Source organism: Lepus europaeus, chromosome X (genome assembly GCF_033115175.1).
Source record: "Lepus europaeus isolate LE1 chromosome X, mLepTim1.pri, whole genome shotgun sequence".
NCBI lineage: Eukaryota > Metazoa > Chordata > Mammalia > Lagomorpha > Leporidae > Lepus > Lepus europaeus.
Window position 1 is genome coordinate 117,354,445 of NC_084850.1, and position 24,612 is coordinate 117,379,056.

Sequence of the window (24,612 nt, forward strand, 5' to 3'; positions counted from 1 at the left end):
GCTGGGTCCCTACCCCAACATGGGAGACCCAGATTGAGTTCCTGGTACCTGGCCAAACTCTGGCTATTGCGGGCATCTGGGGAGTGAGCTAGCAGATGGCAGATCTCTGTGCTTTTCAAATAAAAAAGAAAACATCACAGGCTTTCCTAGTAATTGTCACACTATGTTAGTTTGTGATCTGTTCACCCAATACTTCTGTGGACAACGAAGCCTTCATTTTCCTCCTGACAATGGCACCTGAAGCACACACAAAATGTAAATCTACTCAGCAGTTAATAAAAATTACCTTCGTAAGAAAAATATTGCCATTAGCTAAGTTTATCATCTCTCAACTACTAACAACAAGCTATTTGAACACAAAGTGAAAAGGGCTGGCCAAGTCCTTTCTGTGAACACGTGGGCCCCAGTAAGTATTTTCTTGTTGAATAAGTGAGAGAGGAGGTGTTTCGGTAGGGATGCTTGTGGTCACTGGTATTTTTAGTCAGGAACATTTTGAGGTTGCCATTATATTGTCGTGACACAGTGTATGATTAGACAACCAATAAACTTTGGGCTCTTGCTGGTTTGATGTCTTAAAAACAGTATGGCAATCAACTTGCTATGTAACAACTACATAATGTTTAACTTGTGTATTTCTCGTTCATGCATCTATGAGTTGGCTGGACTTTTGCTGGAGTTCAGATCAACTTGAATCCAGGTTGTGAGCTGAATTGAGTTCTGTTCCATATATCTCTTACCTTCCTTGGGCCAGCAGGCTACCTGGGCCATGTGCCTCATAGCCACTGAAGCACAGGTGGGCACAATCAACACTCGAGGACATTATACATCTCTATTCATGTCATATATGCTGACATCCCATTGTCCTAAGCAGCCCACATGATCAAGTCCAAATTACTGGGCCAAGGAAGTACACTGCTCCCAAACCTCGGTCACTACTGTGTCTTGCTATATTTTGAGCAGACCAGGTCACACTGCTCATTCAGAGTCTTTGCATTTGCTGTTCCCTCTGTCTAAAGCACTCTTCCCTCACCTACCTGCACGGCTCACACCCTCAGGTCGTTGAAGACTTTGCTCAGTGAGGACTTCTGGACACCCCCTTCTGAAGATACTTCCTCCTTGCCCCTTGCTAACCTTGCTAACTAACCGTCTCCATGGAGTGTTTATCATTAACTGACACACCTATGTAACTTACATGTGTATTTGTAAAGCCACATAAGAATTTGCATTGCATGGAGATTGGGTCTTTTGTTCATTTATTGCTATTACCCCAGCACCCAGAACAGTGCCTGGCATATAGCTAGCTTTTGGTCAATATTTGAATAAATAAACTCTATTGGTTTTAAATTTCTGTGGCTTAAGTTGGTTAAATTTCCATGGTTCTTTTTTAACCATAGATTCTGGCCCAGTATCAAATGATACAATGATGTTCCTTTAACTAAAATTTTCATTTAGCTGTTTTACCTTCTCCAGTATAATCAAATTGGAAGTAATAGACACTGAACTTTTTTTTTTCAGTGAGTTGATTCACTTGTACTCGTGTGTATATGTGTGTGTATAAATATATATATGATAAATCTGATTTCACTTCTTCAAAAGAGATGAGTTAGGGGCAGGTGTTAAGACACAGTGGGCTAAGCTGCTGCTTAGGATGCCTGTATCCCCTGTTAGAGTGCCGCGTTCCAGTCCCAGCTACTCTGTGATTCCAATCCACCCTCCTGCTAATGTATCCTGGGAGGCAGCAGATAATGGCACGAGTGATTGAGCCCCTGCCACCCACTTGGGAATCCCAGATGGAGTTTGAAGCTCCTGGCTTTGACTTGGCCTTGGCCCAGCCCCAGCTATTGTGGGCACTGGGGGAGTGAACCAGTGGATGAAAGATATGTCTCTCACTTGCTCTCTGCCACTCTGACTTTTAAGTAGATAAAAATAAATATATGTAGTTTTTAAAATTTAAAAAAAAATTCCTTTGGATTTCTTCAGTGACCCCCCTCTCCCTTTTTTGAAATATTTTATCTATTTATTTGAGAGGTAGAATTACAGAGAGAAGTAAAGAGAGAGGTCTCCCATCCACTGGTTCACTTCCCAAATGGCTCCAAGGGCCGGAGTTGGGCCAATCCAAAGCCAGGAGTTTCTTCCAGGTCTCCCATGTATGTGCAGGGGCCCAAGCACTTGGGCCATCTACTGCTTTCCCAGGCTACAGCAGAGAGCTGGATTAGAAGAGGAGCAGCTGGAACTCAAACCGGTGCCCATATTGGATTCTGGCATCACAGGCGCAGGCTTAGCCCACTACACCACAGTGCCAGCCTCTAAATACTTTATTTAAAAAAGAAAAACATGTTAAGGGGCCAGTGTTGTGGCATAGCAAGAAAGCTGCCACCTGTGATGCTAGCATCCCAGATAGACACCAGTTAGAGTCCTGGCTGCTCCACTTCTGATCCAGCTCCCTGCGAATGGCCTGGGAAGAGCAGCAGAAGATGGGCCCATGCTACCACTGTGTGAAATACAGATCAAACTCCTGGCTCCTGGCTCAGTCTTGGCTACTGCGGCCATCTGGAGAGTGAACCAGTAGATAGAAGAGCGCTCTCTCTGTCTCTCCCTCTCTCTCTCTAGCTCTTTCAAATAATTAAATAAATCTTTAAAAAAAAAAAGGTGTGTTAAAACCATCTCAAGAAATCTTGAGAATATTGAGAACAATAGAAAACAAGATTACCCTTTATTTGGGATATAATAGGTGCTTAAAAATGTCTGAATGGATACAGTGACCACTGGTATTAACATTTCTCCATGAAAATAAATAAGCCAATTTTTCATTTACACTTGGACACTCATATTTGAGTCTCAGAGATGACAGTTTATGTATAAAGCTGAACCTGGGGTATATCATTAGGTTTATATTTTATAATTTGATCTTTGAAATAATTCAGGGACAGGAATGCCAGACATTTCATTGAACTGTACCTGAATCTTAACACAGTGCAATTGAGTTCCTAGAGCTCCACTATGATATAATTAAGCTGTCAGAAATATTAACACCGATGCTCATGAGTATCTCTGTTGGTTTTGATTTATTCTGTAATGCATACTGTGACTAAACTGGACTTACTGCCATTACAAATGCTTGTTTCCCAATTCAGCAGAAATTTGCATCCGTAGTGGAGCAGAGATGCAATCAGCCCTGCAGTGTCAGGATCCTATTCCTCCTGGTGGTATTTCATGCTTTCCATCTTTACCAGAAAACAGGAGTTTAAAGCTGCAAGGAAAAAAACTAAAAATACTGGATTTCATTTTTTCTAACAGCAAAAATGTATGTGTGAAGAGAGAGACGGGAAGAGAGATTGATTGATTGATGGTATCTCTTCCTTTTCTACTTTGGGAGCTTAACTCTTCAGCACTTACTTCCTGTACTCTGTATTTCAAATAGGTTTCTTTACTATGGGATGTTACCATGAGACTCAAAGAATCACGGGCTTTTTATCTACCCGAGGATCCTAACCCTCCATCCTAATAATGATATGCAGCCTCACATCCACATAGGATATGATTTTGTCTTAATGGTTAACATTAGCAATGATTCTTTTAGCTTATGCTTTAAAGTCCAAGGCTGAAAATGTACAGTAATGCAGAATTGTAATCATAAATGGGAATCCAAGTGCCACAGACCAACAGAAATGGCATGCATGTTTAACTCATGTCATCACCGAGTCCCCAGTCATTTCCATGTCACTTGTGAGCCTGAGGTTGCCCTTAAGCAAGTTCATTATGGTTGACTTGCTGAAGGAAGGTTTTGTTCTAGATGTAAGTGATAATGTGCTGAATATATAGAGCTTGAAAAGAAATTATCTTCACTACTGGAAGATTGTTCGTTTCAAAGGATGTGCAAAGTTCAAATTAATTTTGTTTATACCTAAGAAACTCCTCCCTTATTGTAAATGCCATTTTAGATCTATTTAACTCTTATTAGCTTGTTTGCTTATTTGAGAGACACAGAGACAAAGAAAATACAAGCCACTGGGTCACTCCTCAAATGCCCATCAACAGTCAGAGCTAGGCAGGGCCAAAGCCAGGAGTTAGGCATTCACACTAAGTCTCCCATACAGATAGCACAAACTGGAGTGCTCACTGCAAGCTCCTAGGGTCTACATTAGTAGGAAGCTAGAATCAGGAGCCAGAGTTTAGAATCAAACCCAGACACTTGTCTATGGGATACAGGTGTCTAAACTGCTAGGTCGAAGGCCCACCCCAGAGGTCTATTTCTTTAACACATCAATAGACAGTAGAGACAAAGACCCACCAAATCTATAAGGGCATACTCATTCTCAGCAAAGACCATCCATTCCTGAGCTCATTAGCTTCAAAGTCATCATTTTCTCCTCACATAAGCAAATCCTCAAAACAACCTTCTGGAGGACGGCATTGTGGCATAGTAGGTTAAAGCACCGCCGCAATGTGGACATCCCATATGGGCGTCCTGGCTGCTCCACTTCTGATCCAGCTCTCTGCTGTGGCCTGGGGAAGCAGTGGAGGATGGTCCAAGTGCTTGGGCCCCTGCACCCATGTGGGAGACCTGGAAGAAGCTCCTGGCTCCTGGCTTTGGATCGCTCAGCTCCAGCTGTTGTAGCCATTTGGGGAGTGAACCAGCAGATATAAGATCTTGATCTCTATCTCTCTCTCATTCTCTCACACTCCTCCCTCCCTCCCTCCCTCCCTCCCACTCTTTCAAATAAATGAATCTTTTTTTTAAAAAAAAAAAGGTACTAAAGTAGGTACTAAAAGAAGGAACAGTACTCTCCTGCATAGCCTATATCAACAGTTCTTAGAATGTTATTTTTTTGAAAAAGATTTTATTTATTTATTTGAGAGGCAGAGTTCAAGAGAGAGGGAGAGACAGACAAAGAGGTCTTCCATCCACTGGTTCACGTCCTAAAGGGCCGCAAAGGCCAGAGCTGGGCCAATCCAAAGCTAGGAGCTTCTTCCAGGTCTCCCAGGCAGGTGAAGGGGCCCAAGCACTTGGGCCATCTTCCACTGCTTTCCCAGGCCATAGCAGAGAGCTGGATCAGAAGTGGAGCTGCCGGACTCAAACAGCCCATATGGGATGCTGGCACTGCAAGCAGAAGCTCTACCAGCTACACCACAGTGCTGGCACCAGAATATTAATATTTTATAACCTCTATAGGTCACATAATTTTTTCGATTACTTTGGCCTTTACAAGTACTTGTGTTTTGTTTGTATTTTTGGTTAAATGTCAAAGGAAAGTGGGAAAAAAATGTCTCCACTCCCTTCTCACCTTCATGCAGTGAATGCAAAATGTCATTTTTATTTCCTTTTGTATTAAGGAGACACACAAGTCTGCAATAATTATTTGATTACATAGAAAAAAGTTTCACATTTGTTTCCACTCCATAAGAAAAGAAGATTTTTCAACCTTGTGAGAACTTCTAAATAGACTGTTTTCTTCTCTGAGATTAATGATAATAATTTACCACGTGGAACTCTTCCCTTTCAGAATTGTTTCCTAAGTATTAAGCTTGTGTGTTTTTCATGACTTATGTTATTGGTGAGCAAGTACAATGCATTTGTGCTGGTGGTCATGGCCCTTTTCCCAGGTATGTCTCCGGTTTTCTTACTGTAATTTGCTCTTATTTGTTTTGACTTTCCTTAAGGAGAGGAAGATCTCCCCAGTCCTCCTCAGGACACAAGCACAGGGTTAGAGGAGGTGATGGAGCAGCTCAACAACTCCTTCCCGAGCTCAAGAGGTAAGTTCCAGCCCCCGGCAGGGACTCGCACTTCCTGGGATTGGGCTACTTGCTTCCACAGCCAACTGATGAGTATGCTCTCCATATGGGAGACAACAGGTGCTGAGACACCACGATTCTGGGTGCCTGGTGAGAAGACTTTATTCTTAAGAGTGAATTTCTGCTTTGGAGTATTTTGAATTCAAAGATGTACGTAATCAAGGTATTTGCAGAAATGAAAATACCACCTGGTATCTCTGAAAAATTTCACTTGCTTCACACATGCGTCTGAAGAGTTAATTATGAGGTCCCTGTTCCTTTAGAGTAATTAACAATGTGACTTTTGCACTTGAGGAGATGAATGCCCTGATGGTGCCTTTGCCTTGGCCATATGGTTCTCGTGTGCTACGTGAGGCCTAGAACATGCTTATTGAGTGGTGGTGAGGGAGTATTCTGCTTTGTAATCTAATGCCCTTTACGTTTAAAAAACGTATCTAGGGCCCAGCATTGTGGCAAGCAGGTAAAACTGCCACCTGCAATGCTGGCATCCCATAAGGGCACCGCTTCGTGACCCGGCTGCTCTATTTCTGATCCACCTCCCTGTTAATGGCCTGGGAAAAGCAGCGGAAGGTGGCCCAAGTGCTTGGACCCCTATACCCACGTGGGAGACCTGGAAGAAGTTCCTGGCTCCTGGTCCAGCTCCGATCATTGCAGCCATCTCTCTCTCTCTCTCTCTCTCTCTCTCTCTAACTCTGACTTTCAAATAAGTAAATAAATCTTAATAAACACACTGGATCTAACCCCATCATTTACATATGAGGACATTAAATCTCCACAGACTGCTGGTATTTTTTTCACTTCCATCGATGGACTACAGGCTTCCAGAAGGAAGGCATTGATGTTCCCTCCCCCCCCCATCACTTTGAGTATCTTGCCCCTCAAACAAACACAGCATCTTACCCCAGTAGCCTGCGTAAGCTTGGGGTAGCCTCATCCAAGGGGAGATTTGGCTGATGTTATTTGTTCCTCCCACTTACTTATTTTGGTTTATTGTCTTGACATAAAACAAAGACACTCACCGCCCCCCCCCCCAACCTTCAATAAATAAAAGGAATAGTAGCAGTCACCTGTGATCACAAAGCCTGGGGAAGCAAAAGGGAGAAGCACAAGGCTTTGTGGCCAGTGATTGGCACCCCTAATGTGCAGCCTGGGAGGGCGGGGCAGCAGAAAATCTGGGCTATTTGTTCTTCTCCGTGAGGGCAATGAGGAGGGTGTTTTGAGTGGTGTGTTTTCCCTCTTTTTGTTCAGTGTCAGTTAACAATGGCCATTTCCTAGCTATTTGATGTGCAACTGAACGTGTGCAGTGCACATTCAAAGCAGTAATGTTCTGCTGGAGCGTTGCTAAGGAACTGTCAGGGGAAGCTAATTTTAAATGTCTGCACCAGCCATCTTGTCACTGCTGAGCACCTCTGATGTGTTGATTCTAACAGATAAAAATCTTACCTGCCTTCCACTCCAGCCAACCCCCCCTCACCCCAGCACCCCCATTCCCATCCTGTCATTGGTATCTCCTCTCCCTAGATGTCATGATTCACATGAGAAGACCATACATGCTTTCACCTCTCTCCTCGCTTGTCCTGTCAGCTTTTACTTGAATCTGCTGTGTACCAGTGGAGGCACTAGAATTGCAAAAAAGCATTAAGTTCCTTGCCTTCAAGGTTCTTACGGTCAGAATTCCAAAGACGTTCAGATCACAATACAATTACATGATTGCTGCGATGGACATGTCTGAGGCATGAATGGATGCCAGGCACTCCCTGTTAGGAAGAGGCTAACCTCGGGCAGAAGTGTCTTCTTCAAGATCACACGGGTACTGGTAGGCCCAGGATTTTTGGTCCCCCAAACACTACCCATCTCATTAGCCACCAAACTTTCCCTTGGAGATCACAGCCCCTTGAACTGTGTCTTGCTGACCTGACAGGTGAGAATTTGGTGCCTATTCTCTGGGGGCCCTGGGCACTTCTTCCATATCAAAACAAGCGTATAGCAAAGAGGTGATAGCAAGGCTCGTGGCTCTGCTTCCTCCTATTTGGAACTGGGTCTCTGGTCCACTCCAGTTAGCTTTCAGGTAAAATCCTTTGCAGCATTTCCCCGTGTCCTTAAGAGTCCTGAAGCCTGAGTGTGGAAGTGGCAGTGTAGACTGCACCTCCTCGGAGATGGCATTCGCAGCTAGCACCTCTCATGCTGAATTGATGGAGATGATACTGATTGGAAAACTCGACTCAGACTGCCAGCATTGTGTTTACCAAACTAGGGCTTATGGAAGAAGAGCATCAAAGTGCTGTTCTCAAATACTGGGATATGGAGGCCTTATCTTCCCCTCCCCCACCTTGACCCAGGCCTTATCTGATGCCAATTCTGTTAACTAAATTTCTATTTAATTGCCTCATGATGACCTGAGAAAATTCTTATTTTTGGGTAGGGAAAACAAGCAATCAAATAAACAAAACACATGTAATAAGAATAGGGGAGGGGATGGAAGACCCACCTAATCTTTCTGTGATGCTATGACCTTGGCATTTTTTCTTGTTTTGCTGCTTCCCGCTAAGTGAGGCCTTGTCAGGCCTTTTTCTGTCTGAAATCAACTGGATTTTCATCCTTGTAAAAATGGGCTAATTATCAATGCACTTTAAAACAATGTTTTCTGGCTTCTTTACTTCCAACTAAAAGCTTTTTTTTTTTTCATTTTGAAAGAATGGCATACATATATATAGAGAAAGAAAGATAGTTGGGTGTCATTGGAGCATCCTGCCAGTTGGTAGTCATGCTAGGTTGATATTAAGAAGTTCTTGAGCATCTTAATTTCATGATTATAGACTCTTCCTAATGGATGAGCCTTGAAAGGTCATCTTAGCATCTTTGATATACTGAGCAATGACTTCAAACCTGTTTTAACCATTATTCATACATGAGAAACATTTTATATCACAGACTGCAGTAAGATATAAAAGAAATGTGTGTTTATATACACACACACATATATATATATACCCATGCCATATATATACATACACACACACTACATGTATGTGTATACTGACATATACATACAAAGATAAGTAACCCAAATTTCATGAAACAATACCTTCCATGCTATTTCTCTGTTTCATGCATTTAAAAACAAAATGCTGGTTGCAATGCACTAAATTGTGGTTTACGACTTATCTAACTGATCTCAGTTTTCCTTTCCTTTTTGCAGTATCTTTCCAAACAATTTTTTATTTTTTTATCGCCAAAGTTTCTGCCAAGACCTTGTTAATGCCTTAGAGGACTTTATAGTGTTGTTCTGACTCTGCCATCCATGTTCCTATTGCTTTGTTGCAGAAACTCAAGTTCACTGTTACTACAGCTGTTTCAGACAGCTGTTTGAATAACTAAAAACAGATGTCAAAGCCAGAGGTCTGACATTTAGTGGAAATGTGCTATTAAATGCCACCTCGTGGTTTACTTAACCCCACTAGATAATTGCCCATAGAGGAGAAGCCTCTTACAAAAAAGAAAGAAAGAAAAAGAAGGGTTTTCATAAGTAAAAAGTATATACATAGGCACATTACTTTCTTGTTCATGTTATCCCTTGCCACAGTTGAGACTTAAAGTTGGATCTTAGTAAGGTACTACCCAATACTTATCTTTAATTTTCACAAGGACTAACGTATAAAACCAGAGAAGTTAAGTATGTGGCTCACAGCAATTCCACAAGTTAAATTAGCCTTCTGATCTTCTCTTGCTGGTCTTGCCAGACTATTATGCAAATTAATAAAGAGGCTGCATGCTTGTCTGTATAGTGATAAAGCGCTGACCAGCACTCCCCTGCATAATAGGCAGCATCCACTGCAGGGGGTTCCAGGTGTGAGTGTGTGCACAGTTAGCTCTGTGATTCTATCTTCCTGTTTAATCTCTAGCTGGAGTACACTGTTCACAGCCACTCGTGGGATTTGAATGGTTCCATGTGCAGTTACAATGCTGAACATCAGCCAGTTTCCATAAGTATATGTAGAAGTTGAATTCCAGTATAATAAAAAGGTATTATCTGCTCACAGACACCTTCTAAATCTCCACCTTTATTCTATAGGGAAACTACATGACAAGGAACAATAAATAATTTTAAAATAAGCCCTTTCAGCAATTAGTCCACAAATCTCTGATCCTTTATAGGTCTGACAAATAGATTTGTACTGTCTGTGCATTGATGAAAGAAACACTTTCATAGTCAGTGGTATGGTATTGGACTCTCTAAAATGACATGCCCCTTTGTACGGATTAACAAATAACAGGATGCGAGATAAGCTCTTAGAACAGTTAGTCCAAAAAACAGCTAGTGGCGCTATGTGAGTATTTCTGCTGCCTGGACAATCTCTTACTTACTGGCCTGTGCCTCATGATTTACCCCCCCCCCAACAGTTCAAACCATGCTAGTCCTCTCATACCATCTCCTCCCGAAGCACACGTACATTCTATCAAACGCTCCTAAATGACCAAGCTGACAGCTTTGTAAAACCCGCCATCTTTTAGAATCCAAATCTTGTTCTGTTGTTCTTTTATGCAAGAGCAGCATAAAGAATAAAGGCCCACAGAAGCATCATGCACTCCCTGCTAGGTACCATCCTGTTTCCTATCTGCTTCTCCAGAGCAGCAACACGCAAACTACAGCCCATGGACCAAATCTATCCCACTGCCTCTTTTTTTTTATGTAAATAAAGTTTTATTGGAAGGCAACTACACTCATTCATTTATGTTGTCTACAGTTACTTTCTCACTATAAGGGCATGGTTGTGGTGGAATTAAATACTTCCTATAGGACTAACAGTTTCCAAAGTGACTGCAAGAGACTATGGCTTGCCAAACCGAAAATATTTCCTATCTGTCCATTTGCAGAGAAAGTTTGCCAGTCCTTGCTTTACAGAATTATTTTGTTGTCCATTCTGCCTCATTCTACATATATAGCCACAGGCTTCAGTGCCTATCAACCTTCAGCTCAACACAATAACTTTTAAATTACTTTATACATTTATATCCAAGTCTACCAAACAGCCTGCATGTTTCAGTATTTAAAATATAGCCATCTGAATGTTCTTTGACTAGTAGTCAGACAGAAATGCTAAATCGGGATGAGTTCTTCATTCATTTTTTCAAGTCAGTGAATTAAAATAAAAGAAGGTAAAGGCACCCAGAAACAGTGATGTCCAGCAGTTCTGACTCTGCCTGATGACTCAACAATCAATAGTCTCAAGTTCATGCCGTCTGAAGAACCTAGACCACTCTAGGCCTGCCCCAGCCCTTCATTTAGACCCAAAACTCCCCCAGCACGCTTCCTCCTCCTCTGCCGTCATTTCCTGACAGCATGCCACACTGCCAGCTGGACCCCCCAACTCCTGTCCAAACAATGTGTTCGTGAAATGAAGCCTTTTATCTGGTGATGGTATGCATGTATGTATGTATTGATCAAAAGCTTTTTAAAATGTTGGAGTCAAGTAGAACTATTCCTTATACAGTAATACAGCGTAGAACTATTCCTAATACAGTAGAAAGCATTATGCATTTTTAACTCTTGCACATTGGGATTCAAGTGTTCAGGGAGGATTTAGCAAGAGATTAGGCCTAACAAGTTTTGGGAGGTCCATTTTACACAAAATATGGTTTCTGAAGAAGTAGCTGACACAGAACACAAATCATTTGCTGCTTCATATTCAGCAGTGACCACTCGGTACTGAAGACTGCATATGGCTTGGTACAGAGTTAACATATATACACTTAGTCATTCTAGTAATTACAATTACGTTCTGAAACTAAATCATACAGATTCCTAACAACACTGTCTCTCTTAAAAGTTGTGACTTTTTTAGAAATTTATTGAGGGGCCAGCATTGGGGCACAGTGGGTTACCCTATCTGCAACACCAACATCCCATATGGACACTGGCTCAAGTCCTGACTGCTCCACTTCTGACCCAGTCCCTGCGAATGCACCTGGGAGAGCAGTGGAGGACAGCCCAAGTGCTCAGGCCCCTACACCCACGTGGGAGACCTGGATGGACTTCCAGGGCCCTGGCTTTAGCCTGGCCCAACCCTGACCATTGTGGCCATTTGGGGAGTGAACTAGAAGACAGAAGATCTCTCATCTCTCCCCCTCTCTGTGACTTTTAAATAATTAAATAATCTTTATTTATTTATTCAAAAATCAGGGAGTGACAGACGGGGTGGGGGAAAGAAGAGAGAGCGATCTTCCATCTGCTGGTTCACTCCCCAAATGGTCTCAAAGGCTGTAGCTGGGTCGGTCCCAAGCCAGGAGTCAAGAGCTTCCTCCAGGTCTCACACATGAGTGCAAGTGCCCAAGCCCTTGGGCCATCTTCCACTGCTTTCCTGAGCACATTATCAGGGAGATGGATCAGAAGTGGAGCAGCCAGGACTTGAACTGGTACCCATATGGGATGCCTGCATTGCAGATGGCAGCTTAACCCACTGTGTCACAATGCCTGCGCCAAAGTTGTGAAGTTTTAAAAATAGATCAGAGTTATAATCCAGAACAAGATACCAATTTAAAGGGTAGCAGTACTCATGGCTAAGTTGCTTATAACATGGTACCCTTGGCCAGGACCTAGCTGCTATGTTACCCATTCAGTTCAAGCAGAATTTACCAGATACCAGTGGTATGTAGGTACAGTCCACCTTAGTGGGAATACACCGACGGGTGAGAAACAACATGTGGGCCCTGCCCTCAAGGAGCTCATAGCCTTGTAGGGAAACAGTGCTGCTACCAGAGAGAATAACTATAAGATATAACAGAAAACAAAAATACCTTGCTAAAGGAATCACAAGGAAAGAGAAATTCTTACTGGGATGTATTTGAGCCATCAAGGACCAAATGGCATTATCCTCCCCTTTCCTGGCATCCGGTATGAATGTACCTCTGTAACACCTGCAGCTGAGGAGCAGGTACCTGTTTTTCTCTCTCTCCTCCCTGGCTGGAGGAGCATCATAACCATCGGGCCCGTACATAGTCAAGATGCAGTTTGTATACTCCTAAGAAATGTCTGACTGACTGAAGACAGTTCACATGGAAGAAATGAAGGGAGAGGGGAAAGAGGAAAGAAAAAATTAATACTTAGAAAACCTTTAAATGCATACTAGAGGTTCTGAACCTGAATTTCAAAAGGTTTCTTTTGGAATTGCGTTCCACACATCTTCATTCTATGCTAGTAGTTCCCAAATTGATTTTAAGGGGTTTCAGTCTCCTCAGATCCACTGAGTTTGGTTCGTGAGAGGAGAAAGAAGATACTATGACAGGATCTCTCACAGCTCTGCTTTATCTGCTCTAAAAATTCAAATTCTATATACGGTTGTCTTAGGAAGTATTCCAGTGCTAAATTCAATTGAAAACCTCCCCCCCTTTTTTTTTTTCAGGAAATTATATGCCCAAGACACTCTAGATATGGTCAGAAGGCTCTAATTTTCTGTTCAATGATGAGTCTTATCATACAACACTTGTTCATCAGAATGTTTTACAAAAGTAAATAAATGCATGCAGATGTAGGAATCTATAACACAAGGCCAGCTGGTCTTCACACACTGACTCCCTAGGCTCCTGGTATTTGTTGAATATGAGGAGAAGGTTGAAAGCTCTTTCTTGGATCTGGCTTTGTGGCTTGCCCACTAGTGGGACTTACTTCATCCCCTCATATCTTTATTTTCTCAAATGCCCCCAATCTCATCATGGACATGCTCCCCATCTACCAACAAGAATAAATTCTCCCAGAAGGGCAGTGTCCAGCCTCTGCATGGTGTTCTGCCTTGCATTTTGGGTACACACTTTTGGCACACAAAGCCAACTGCTATTTATGTTTCAATGTATTGATCAAATCAAGAATGAAGAGATTTGGAGATTTCTGAACTTTTAGCTCGAGAGAATTCTGTTGCCCTTGAAAACAATGCCTAATTTGTCAAATTCCTATTCTGTGCCAGTCTTCATTCAGTTTAATGCGTGGACTCTATGCATTCTATAAATGATGTCTCCTGGATCATGTTATCTGTTTTACACTGATTTAAAGTTTATGCAAAGGTTATTTGACTAGATGTCTCTTTTGGGTTTTGTTTTTTTTTCCAGAAGGGAATTTATGAATTGTCATCTCAACATTTGTTTGGTAAAAGGAGAAAATTGGTATGAAACTGTACATTTATGCATGTTTTTTTATTTCCTTTCTGATATCTCTGTCTCTTCCTCTCTCTATTATTAAAGGAAGAAATACCCCTGGAAAGCCAATGAGAGAGGTCAGTGAGATTCAGGCTCATAGCCACGGCTTCTGTCTGTCTCATCCTGCTTTCTATGTTTGGTGTTTGTGGAAGACTTGTGTGCAAGCACGCGCATGTGTGTATTACACATCGTATCATCATGTAAGGGTGGCAGTCACCTCTCCACTTGCAGCTCATGAGGAACATTTCTCAAATGCTCACCGCCCTTGGCATCACCATGACGACAGGACCAGGGGTGGAGGGGAGCAGGAATCTCTTTAAAATGGCAATGCTTTGTAGTCCCTAGGTTGGAATTCTGCACTTCATCATCTGTTGCCTTTTGCAACACAAACAAAATCTTCAAAATAAATTTAGCCTTGAACGTAATTGATGAGTCACCAAGCTTGCTTCCACTTCCAGGACCTTAGCATTTTCTGTCAGTGCCCTTGGTTTGTATTCTTCTAGGATGAAGTCATTTTATTTTGGTTTTCTTTTTTCCTGCGTTCCTACACTCTTCCTTTGCCATTTTTGCTAATATTTTTTCAGCACTTGCTGTGTGCCAAACACTGTTCTGGGCATTTGCCATCTTTTTTGCCATGGACTCTTCATGACAAACCTAGTAAGTAGGTGTTCTTCTTAACCTCGTTTGACAGAGGAAACAGTCCATGAGAGGGTAAGCAGTGGGCCCCACATTACAGAGCCCGGATTTGAAAATGGCACTTGAATGACCTAACTTATCTATACTTTGCCCTTGTAAGATTTTTTTAATTGGCATTTGGAGCCAGAGAGGCCAGTAAACAATCAAGTAAAAAGATTGAATGCCAGGTTCTTGCAGATTACTCTGAATGCCTATCTGTGGTTTGAAAGGGATAGGATGCAGCATTATCACTAAATGCAATTTGGGGGTTTACAGTGGAAGCTGCTTCTACCGTGTTCTACCAGGAATATTGTCTTGACTATTGGACAATCCAATCAATTTACGGCTGGATGACAAAGCACTGGACGACAGCCCAAGTGAAACAAGATTGTCTTTACCAAGAGTTTAATGTGATGGAGGGGCTAAGTTCTCCCATGGGATGGCAATTGCATGTACTGTGCTGGGAGACAGGTTGCATGGGTGTAGAGTTCTAAGGAGAAGTGATCACTAGAATGACCACTGATTCACTTAAACATAAGGAGTCTTAGCGCAGAGTGTGCCAACACTGAGGCCATGCAAGTTGAATGGAGTCAGTGAACCTTCAGGGTGTCTACACCAGTTCTCTCTTCCCAGGGTTTGGGCTGTGGGGTCCCAGGAAGGGTTTGGTAGGCTGGGAGGAGACATTGAGGAAACCTGAATTGGTGGAACACTGAATGGTCCTGAGAGTTTGCCTTGCTCATTGTACCTCATATGAGCCCTCTTGTTCATTTTTATGGTGAGTATCCCCCTTAAAATCACTTTAATTTTTGTAGAAAGTGCCACCATAATTTTTACTATCCAGAACATGTTTCCCTCATGGACATATTTTAGAAAAAGTCAGCACACATAATTGAAGTCATATAGGCAGTCGATGACTTTACTGTTTGAGGTACGTTATTGCCAGATAAATTTCCAGAAGCCAGTAATGACTTTTTTAATGCTAGGAAAATACTCCAAAGGTACAGTAGACCAGATTCCTTTTCAGAGGTTAAATTGCAGAGAAGAAAAGATAAGCAAATTGTACTGCAACCTTCTGGCTTTGACTTGGCCAACTGAATCCTAACAATTTATTTGGGAATTGTATTTAAAAAAAATAGAGCGCCAGATTGTTATTGAGGTCTTGGATCTTTGCCAGAAAGTCTCAGTTCCAATCAGTGTGGAAAACAGCTCCCTTAGGCAGTGGTGGCGTGTGAGACGAATATGTTGCAGTTAGTGCCAACTTGGAAAAACATACAAGTGCCCTAATGCTCAACGCATGGTGCCTTTGTGTTCAATAATCCTTGCTTAAAAATGGATTAAATTAATACTTTACATAGACGTACTTTGGTGTCAACTTGTGCCTGAAGCTGATTGCAGATGCCTGAATCCTGGCTGCTTTTCAGTACTTCTTATATTTTAATTTTGACTAAAAAAACCTATCAGGTAAAATTAATAACCTCAGTTAACGCTCTGGCTTACACACAGGGATAATGGAACCAGGATACAAATCTCTTCTATATCCAATGCACAGTGCAGTTAAACACCTTGAGTGGATTGAGCTGTGATTCTTTAGAATAGCATTTTGTGAAAGAGAATTTTTGAGGGGAGGGGAACTAATGACAACCTCTTTATGAAAAATAATAATAGACTCTTGATTCTGGCAAAACAGTTATTTGTAAATGAAGTGACAAAAGGTATAATACAGATATGGCAAGGTGACTCTAAAAACTCTTCATTTTTATAACATAAGGATACCCATGAAATAATTTGTGAAATTTGACAATCTTAACAGGTTCAAGTCACCTAACATTTTGTAGGAGTGCTTGGTGTATTAAGAAGAATGAACCTCTCTTTTCCTTGTTTTCAAATAGCAGGTACCCCTAGAACTTCAGCCACTTTGAGAGGCTCACGAATTTTCCCTCCAGTTAGTAACTGGACACCATTGCAAAGAATAGAAGTAACCATTGGCTCTACAATCTCTAAGTGCATATGCTCATTTTATGTGAACTGCAGTCCATATCCCCTAACACAGTCATAAAAGGCACTTTGAGATCATCACTAAGCTGACAGGAAACCAATGAGCTATTCCCTACTTTGTTTATGTTTTATGACATACTTTCTAGCCACCAGGTGGACTGTACAATAGTGACATGTGGGTCATGAGAAATGGTTTGAATTATATTCAGGTATCAGGTTGTAAGAGTCTGAGGTTCTATTTTTACTGGCTTTCTTAATAGCTGTTAAGATGGCTAGTAATTAAAAATTTGCAGTTAGTTCATCCATTTTCAATTATGCATGAGTAATTGTGCAGATTTCCCAGGGTTGCTAGGCAGTCAAAAATAGATACAAGGGAAGCTCTCCAACCTGGTGCCATCGGTTATGTTTGTACTCTGAGCTTTAAGGAGCAGCAAAGGACTCACTGTGTCTCCCTGTGGTTTTTATAGCATAAAAAAGCCAAAGATGATTTCAGTTCCTCACTGAGAGCTGCCAAACTGTTGGCCCACTTTATGAATAGTACATATGCTTTGTTCAAAGTTTTTCTATTTGCAGGCTCAACCAAAATCCAAAGTGATTTTTTTAAAAAACATAATTAGTTCTCAGTGAAACTCTTCACACTAATAAAGCTCAAAGAGATTTACAAACTTAGTCACCTTAATATAAATGCCTGAGTAGCATTAAACTTTTAGTAAGTCTTAAATTGATCTGGTGCCATCACTGTTTAAGTGCTTGCCCCTGAATCCTCTTCAGATCCTCTCATTTAAAGAAAGAAAAAAAAAAAGACCTGTGTCTGGAAATAAATATTAGAACAGAATACCTGCTCTAGTCTGCCTTTCATTTTCATTGAGATTTGAACAGTTAGGGGAATCTGTGAAGTTGACACATGGCAAGATAGTAATCATCGAGCATTTCCGTTCCAAAGGCAGTACCTGAACAGTGCAGTGATTTTCCAATGTCCAGGAATTAAAATTAGCCATATAAAAAGATGGCACATGAACAAAAAGGGAAGCCATCAGGTGCGTCTCAGATTGTCTTCCTCCAGCTCAGAGTTTTGCTACAGGTGTACCAGGGACACTGCATTTCTCTAGTACTCCATGCTGGGGGCTAGGCCGTGTCACTTTGCTATTAGAAGGCTACTGTGATAGTTGCCCCTCATTGAAGAGGGCATCAAGATGGATTTACTGGACACCCAAATCCTGCAGGCCATGTGGGTCATGTTATATTAGGCCTTAGAGTAATGTGGAATGAATATGATTATTTTTCTGAAGCTTCCTAATTCAAATGGTAACAATATCCCAAAAGGTTGATTTAAAAGTTTATTTTCAACCCCAACAACAGCAGAGAGAAAATTGTCACCTCCACCATAGCCTCAGAAGTGAGCCAACAGCTTGAAACATCCCTGAAATGGAGACTTTGTGTGTAGCAATGGTAGCCATGATGACAGTGGTGATGGTGTTAGGGTGGGGGTGGTAGCTGTATCAGAGGTAATGGTGGAGACAGTGGTGGTATTCATCGGATGGTGCTTTGATAGTAAAACATGTTAGTTCCAGTAGCTACTACTCACTCACAGCAAGGTGCAAGAAGTATATCCCACCATGAGATACTCCTGCTGTGATAGGAATCTTGTGCTTATGCTTGGAACTCCTTTGATATATGGCATCTACCTTGGGACGACGACAGTGTTAAACATTTTATTTCACTTAAATGATACCAGTAGCCTGTCCAGTATTAAAATGATACTAACAATGTTCGGTAGCTTCATTAACAAGGCTTTGCTTCTCTCTGGAAACTGGGGGAAATCAAACCCTGTTGTGTACACCCTCAATGCAGCTTCTGTGTTGTCCTCACCCAAAAATGGGGCCATAATTCCCCAGGTGTCAGACAATCAGGATGATGGTATCTGCTCCTTTTTTAAAGACTCTCTCTCTTTCTTTTCCAGGACACAATGTAGGAAGCCTTTTCCACATGGCAGATGATTTGGGCAGAGCGATGGAGTCCTTAGTTTCAGTCATGACAGATGAAGAAGGGGCAGAATAAATGTTTTACAACTCTTGATTCCCGCATGGTTTTTATAATATTCATACAACAAAGAGGATTAGACAGTAAGAGTTTACAAGAAATAAAATCTATATTTTTGTGAAGGGTAGTGGTACTATACTGTAGATTTCAGTAGTTTCTAAGTCTGTTATTGTTTTGTTAACAATGGCAGGTTTTACACGTCTATGCAATTGTACAAAAAAAGTTATAAGAAAACTACATGTAAAATCTTGATAGCTAAATAACTTGCCATTTCTTTATATGGAACGCATTTTGGGTTGTTTAAAAATTTATAACAGTTATAAAGAAAGATTGTAAACTAAAGTGTGCTTTATAAAAAAAAGTTGTTTATAAAAACCCCTAAAAACAAACACATATGTGCACACACACATACACACACACAATCTTTGAGGCAGTGCATTGTTTTGCATCCTTTCAGCGTGACATCCATATATGAAACTCATGGCTTTTTTTTCTTTTCTTGCATATTGAAGATAGGACTTTGTCCAACACCACCCAACAGCTACTTCACATTATTCTTTTAAGAACTGCTGACTGAGTGGGGCTGGCTGTGGGTTTTCATTTGACATATCTGTATGTCTATAAGTATAAAAATACTATAGGTATACAGATACATACATGGGAATTTCTGTGGGCCTCTTACATTTTCTTCAAATGTTCCTGCCACTTCCTAGTGGAAAGAAAGTGCTTCTAGTCATCCAGTCTTACCTGGCTGCTCTACAGTGGATTTTCCCAGAAGCTTGAAGCCAGGAGGAAGCTTCGACCCTCTGACATTGGCTAGGCCCCCAGAGGGTTCTCGTTCTAAACTCTGCACGACTAGAGGACTCAAACTGTTTTAAAAGGAACATGTGAATGAATACACAGGATTCTTATATTACTCCACCGGTTGATAATACTCAACTTCTTGCTGCTGGCAATGCCACAATTTCTATTTAATGATGCTTCTGTGGAAGACAGTATGTCCGAACAGAAGGCATTGTCAGTTCCCAGGCAGTAGGAAGACAATGGTAAGGTGGAAGGGCTCTGGATTCCCAGCTGATCCCTGTGAGGGAGCAGACCCTCTTGATGGAAAGGATTGGGTGGAAGTTCATAACCATGAATACGGATCGCTACAATCCCGACTACATTATTCTGCCCTCTTCTCACAGTCCAATCAAAGTGAGCGGCTTTGTTGTTGTTTTAGGTTTTTTCCATTGTGGTGATTTGTTTTGAATGCTACATGAATTATTTTTAAAATAACCCTTGAGAAATCACATAAGACAGTAGCCCCCATCACATTGTGACACTGGTTAAATAGCAACCCAACTGTGTTTCCCTCCTTTGCATTTCTCTTCGAGTAATTCCACACAAGATTGTGAGTGGGAAGGCAAACTGATTCAGCTGTTCAAACAGCAAAAGCTACTACAAGCCCTTCTTTGGTGAATTAGGTTAATTATATGAGCAAACAAAAGTTGTTCAAAAAGAGAAGAAAATCTCAAGAGGAAAAGCTAAGGACTGGTAGGAAAAAGCTTTACTCTTTCATGTCATTTTATTACTCTTCGATTTTGTTAAATCATTCATTCAATAGAAATCACCCTATGACCTATTATTTTACAAATCTGTTACCTCTGACATCAAGTGTAATTAACTTTTGGAGAGTGAGTTTGTCCATTATTTTATTAATGATGATTAACATCAAACACAGCTTCTCATGCTATTTCTACCTCACTTTGGTTTTGGGGTGTTCCTGACACTTGTGCACACCTGACTCCACAGCTTCACCACTTGTCTACTGTGTGAGCATCTTTCTCCATTTTCTCTTTCCTTTCTAATTTCCAAAAGAAAACCCAAAGCTCTAAGGTAACAAATTACATAGAGATTTGGTTTTAGTCCAGCATTCTTTTTTTCTTTATGTGATGCTGGACTTTTTCTGTACCCAAGGATTTTTTTTTTTTAACCAAGATTTAAAACATGGGGTTACTTTATATCCTACTAAGAAGTTTCAGTTTCATTCTAAAAATCAGAGGTAAATAGAGTGCATAATTTTGTTTTAATCTTTTTTTGTTTGATCTTTTAGACATTAATTCTGGAGTGAGTGTCAAAATATTTGAATTAAAAATTGAGAGCTTTATTGCTGCATTTTAAGCATAATTTGGACATTACGTCGTGTTCTTTATAACCACCAAGTGTTAAAGTGTAAATCATAATCAATGTAACTGAAGCATAAGCATCACAAGGCATGTTATGTCATTGTTTTCAGGTACTGGGTTCTTACTTGAGTATCATAATATATTGTGTTTTAACACCAACACTGTAACATTTACTAATTATTTTTTTAAACTTCAGTTTTACTGCATTTTCACAACATATCAAACTTCACCAAATATATGCCTTACTATTGTATTATATTACTGCTTTACTGTGTATCTCAATAAAGCACGCAGTTATGTTACAAAAGTGTTGATGATTTTGTTTTTGTTTCAATTTAGGTATTTAATTTTAAAACAGGTAGTGCTTAATTTGACTGAAAAATGAAAATCTGGGCAGTGAAAAGACCCTCGACCACCATAAGGTGGTCCCACGTTATGTTTACTAAGTAGACATTATTCCTTATGTAGTCTGAAAGTGTTTATAAACAAAATTTATATATATTATATATAAATCTCCTAGCTTTTTCCTTTCGTTTCACATAAGATAGCATTCTCTGGACCCTAGTTAATGTACCTTGCTTTGGTAAACTCACAAATGGACTCAGGAGATCTATTTCCTTATATAAAGTGCTTTCTCATTCTTTTTATGGCTGTGTAATATTACAGGCTGTAGGATCTTTATTTAAGCAGTTCCCTTTAGTGGGATATGTAGGCTGCTTTTGGTGTTTTGCTATGATAAACAATACTGCACATCTGTTATCATTTCACATGCACAACTGTATCTGTGGGACACATTCCTAGAACTGAGATTGCTGGATCAAAGAGGGTAAGCATTTGTAGCTTAGGAGATAAATTTTGTGCAGTGATAGTCATAATCACGATACTAGGGCTTCTTGTTTGTTTTTTTTTCCTTGGCTGTGGGGCTAACAAGTATATGAATTACAACAGCCTACAGTTTACACTTTGCGTCTCAAAACAATTTCCTATCACTTCTACTGTTAGTAGTGCCAAACCTCAGGGGATGTGTGATGGGAGAGGTGCCTCAAACATTTCCTGGGTACTTCACCCATAGTCACCATCACCACAACCACAGGATCCCTCTCTCCTGCCTGTCCTGTTTTTTGCACTAGCTGTGAAGGAGGCTGGAAAAATGAGTAGCGACCTCAGCTCCTTGGGAGCAGCTATCTGCCTCCACCAAGGTTCCCGATGCACTCATAGAGTTAAGCAGCTGATGGGCCAAAGGAATAACGAAAGCCCACTAGGTGCAGCCTACACTAGAGATTTTGGAAATAGTAAGAGATGACCAAGCTCATTAAGAATGACATCAGTTGGTGTAGCATCTCTGCTAGGAATCATTTGCTAATTTTTACGTGGCGTGATGATGCTGACCTGAGTACTACCCTAAAAGTCTGCCATTGAACTCCACATACACAAAATTCTATTTAAATAAATCTATCATGTATCCTCCCGCCATCACCCAAACCTGCCTTTGACTGAAACACCCAGACCGGCTGTTTCGATGGCACTTAACTAGGCAACTGGGGAGTATTCAACGTTTCAGTGTGTCTAAGACAACAGTGTATGCATGACTGAGGAGGGCATTTGGCTTTCCATTCCATACTTGGCACATGCTGGAGGGGACAGAACCAATTCAGTTAAAAATTAAAAAGGATCAAGCTGGTGCAGGTTCTGAACCAGCAAGCAAAATTGGTGTTTGGGGGAAAGCACCAAGACTAACGGATGTGTTCTGTGGAGCTGCGAGGGGATTTCCCTGAATGTGTAATGCTTCCATGGTGGAATGAATACAAAGGCAGGCCCTGGCACACTTGCCAAGACTTTACCTTCAAATTAAGTGTAGGAAGGACATGAATCAACTTCTTCCCAATAGTAAGGAAGCCACTGGAGTAGGAACCACAAACACATTCTTCATTGCCACTTGGGTTTGAGTGGATGGACAGATGATAGCTTTGGGTTTTTCCAGAATCATTGAGAGAGTAGGTTACAGACATGATACCCCTTTACACTTAAATATTTCATGTACATTTTTTTCCTAGGACATTGTCCTGTATAACCACAGTACAACTGGTACAGAAGTTTAACATTATACAAAACTACCATCTAATCTATAGCCCAAGTCCAAATGTCAGTTGTGCCCATGATTTCTTATTATTGTTTCCCTGGTCCGGGATCTAATGCACAATTCCATTACATTTACTGGCCACATCTGTGTAACTTCTGACCTAGAGTAGGTTCTCTGCTTTTCCTGGTCTTCAGAGACCTTGTCATTTTTGTGTCCTCATGACTTGATTCAGGCTATGCAGTTTTGGTAAGGAAACTATACAAACAACAGTGTGTCCTTAGCACGTCATAGCATGACATGCATGATGATGGTCTAGCCCACTCGCAGTCATTCGGTTAAGGTGGTTTCCACCAGGTTTATCCACTTGATATACATATTAAAACCCAATTTTTCTTAAATCGTTATGTTCACTCAAGGAATCAATTTTCTATGTGTAAATGCAGATAATTTATATAAAATAAGACTCATCCAAGTTGAGCAGTCTGAATTATCTAGTTTTTTTAATTATCTAATTCTAAACTACATTTACACACTGCTTTATTTTCAAGCCTTGCCTCATGTCTGACGGGGAAGATTTTTTATGCCAACCAACAAAACTCCCCAGTGTCTAACTCATGTAAGTTCTCTGAAATAGTCCCATACCATATATGCTGTATGAACTGAGTCCAATTTTTTTACACCATTCATTTTAAAATCACATGTATACAATTACACATTTCAAAATGAAACCTAAGGCCCACCTAATTTACTAAAATGAGGGGGTCTTCAAAAAGCTCATAGAAAATGTGTATCATGAAAAAAAAAAAACTAAAACTAAGCATGGATTTCAACAAAATTTTTCCACCAGGATCTTTTCATTCTAGCTTTCCGTGAATGTTCCCTTGTGTACCAAATTACCACAAACATTTAACTAAACACAGATTGTTCCTAAATTCAACATCAAAGTATTAAAACCATGGGTTAGGTTTGCTCCACCTTCTCCTTGTTTCATCCTAAAACTTGCTAGGTTTTTTCAAGTCTTATTGCTAAGGCACAGCTTCTCAGTGGTTTACACCTAATGTACCCCAGAAGTGCTGATGTCTTTGAATCTCACCACCTGGGGAGTGGCCAGATGAAGCCTCTCACTTTCAGCCCCCTCCAGTTAACCAACAAGGCCCTACAATTAATCAACAATTTCTCTGTAGGCCATGGCATGAAAACATGGAGGCAACACGGCACTAAAGAAATACTTTAACCAGCGTAAGAGTTGAAGTTACTGGTTCAACAATTTCCATATTTAAACATCCTAGACATAGTATATTAGCCAACTTTTCAATATTTTCAAATATCTGAGCAGATATTGAGAAGGAAAAGGTTTATTTTGGCTTACAGTTTGGAGGTCGCAGTTCAGGATCCGGTGGCCCCATAATCTCCCGTCTTGAAGAGGCTGCCAATGCCAGGGAGGGTGTACAGGGATGATCACATGGTGAGCTAGAAAAGAAAGAACAGTTACAACCTGAACTCAATAAACCCTCTAGCAAGAACCCCCTCTGAAAGCATGCCCCTGCAGACCTCCCACCAGACCCAGCTCTCTGACACCATTACATCAAATCTCTACCCTTCATCCACCAACCTGTAACACAAAGGCTTCAGAATTTAAATATCCACATGAGTTTTTCACAAGACCTGCTGTGC

The 24,612-nt window shown here is 40.9% G+C and overlaps 1 protein-coding gene across 13 annotated transcripts in view; it reads left to right on the forward strand.

Moving 5' to 3' along the window:
- DMD (dystrophin) overlaps nt 1–21,147 on the forward strand; it is a 2,142,101-nt gene extending 2,120,954 nt beyond the window's left edge. For 9 of the 13 annotated variants that reach the window (XM_062183372.1, XM_062183374.1, XM_062183379.1 and 6 more), the window contains 2 exons: nt 5,662–5,754; nt 18,611–21,147. In XM_062183372.1, coding sequence (XP_062039356.1) covers nt 5,662–5,754; nt 18,611–18,708 — 191 coding nt within the window. In that variant the 3' untranslated portion in view covers nt 18,709–21,147. Of the gene's footprint in view, nt 1–5,661; nt 5,755–14,025; nt 14,058–18,610 lie in introns of all 13 variants that reach the window. The other 4 variants (XM_062183384.1, XM_062183375.1, XM_062183381.1 and 1 more) reach the window with 1 other exon arrangement.
- Nucleotides 21,148–24,612: the final 3,465 nt, after the last annotated feature.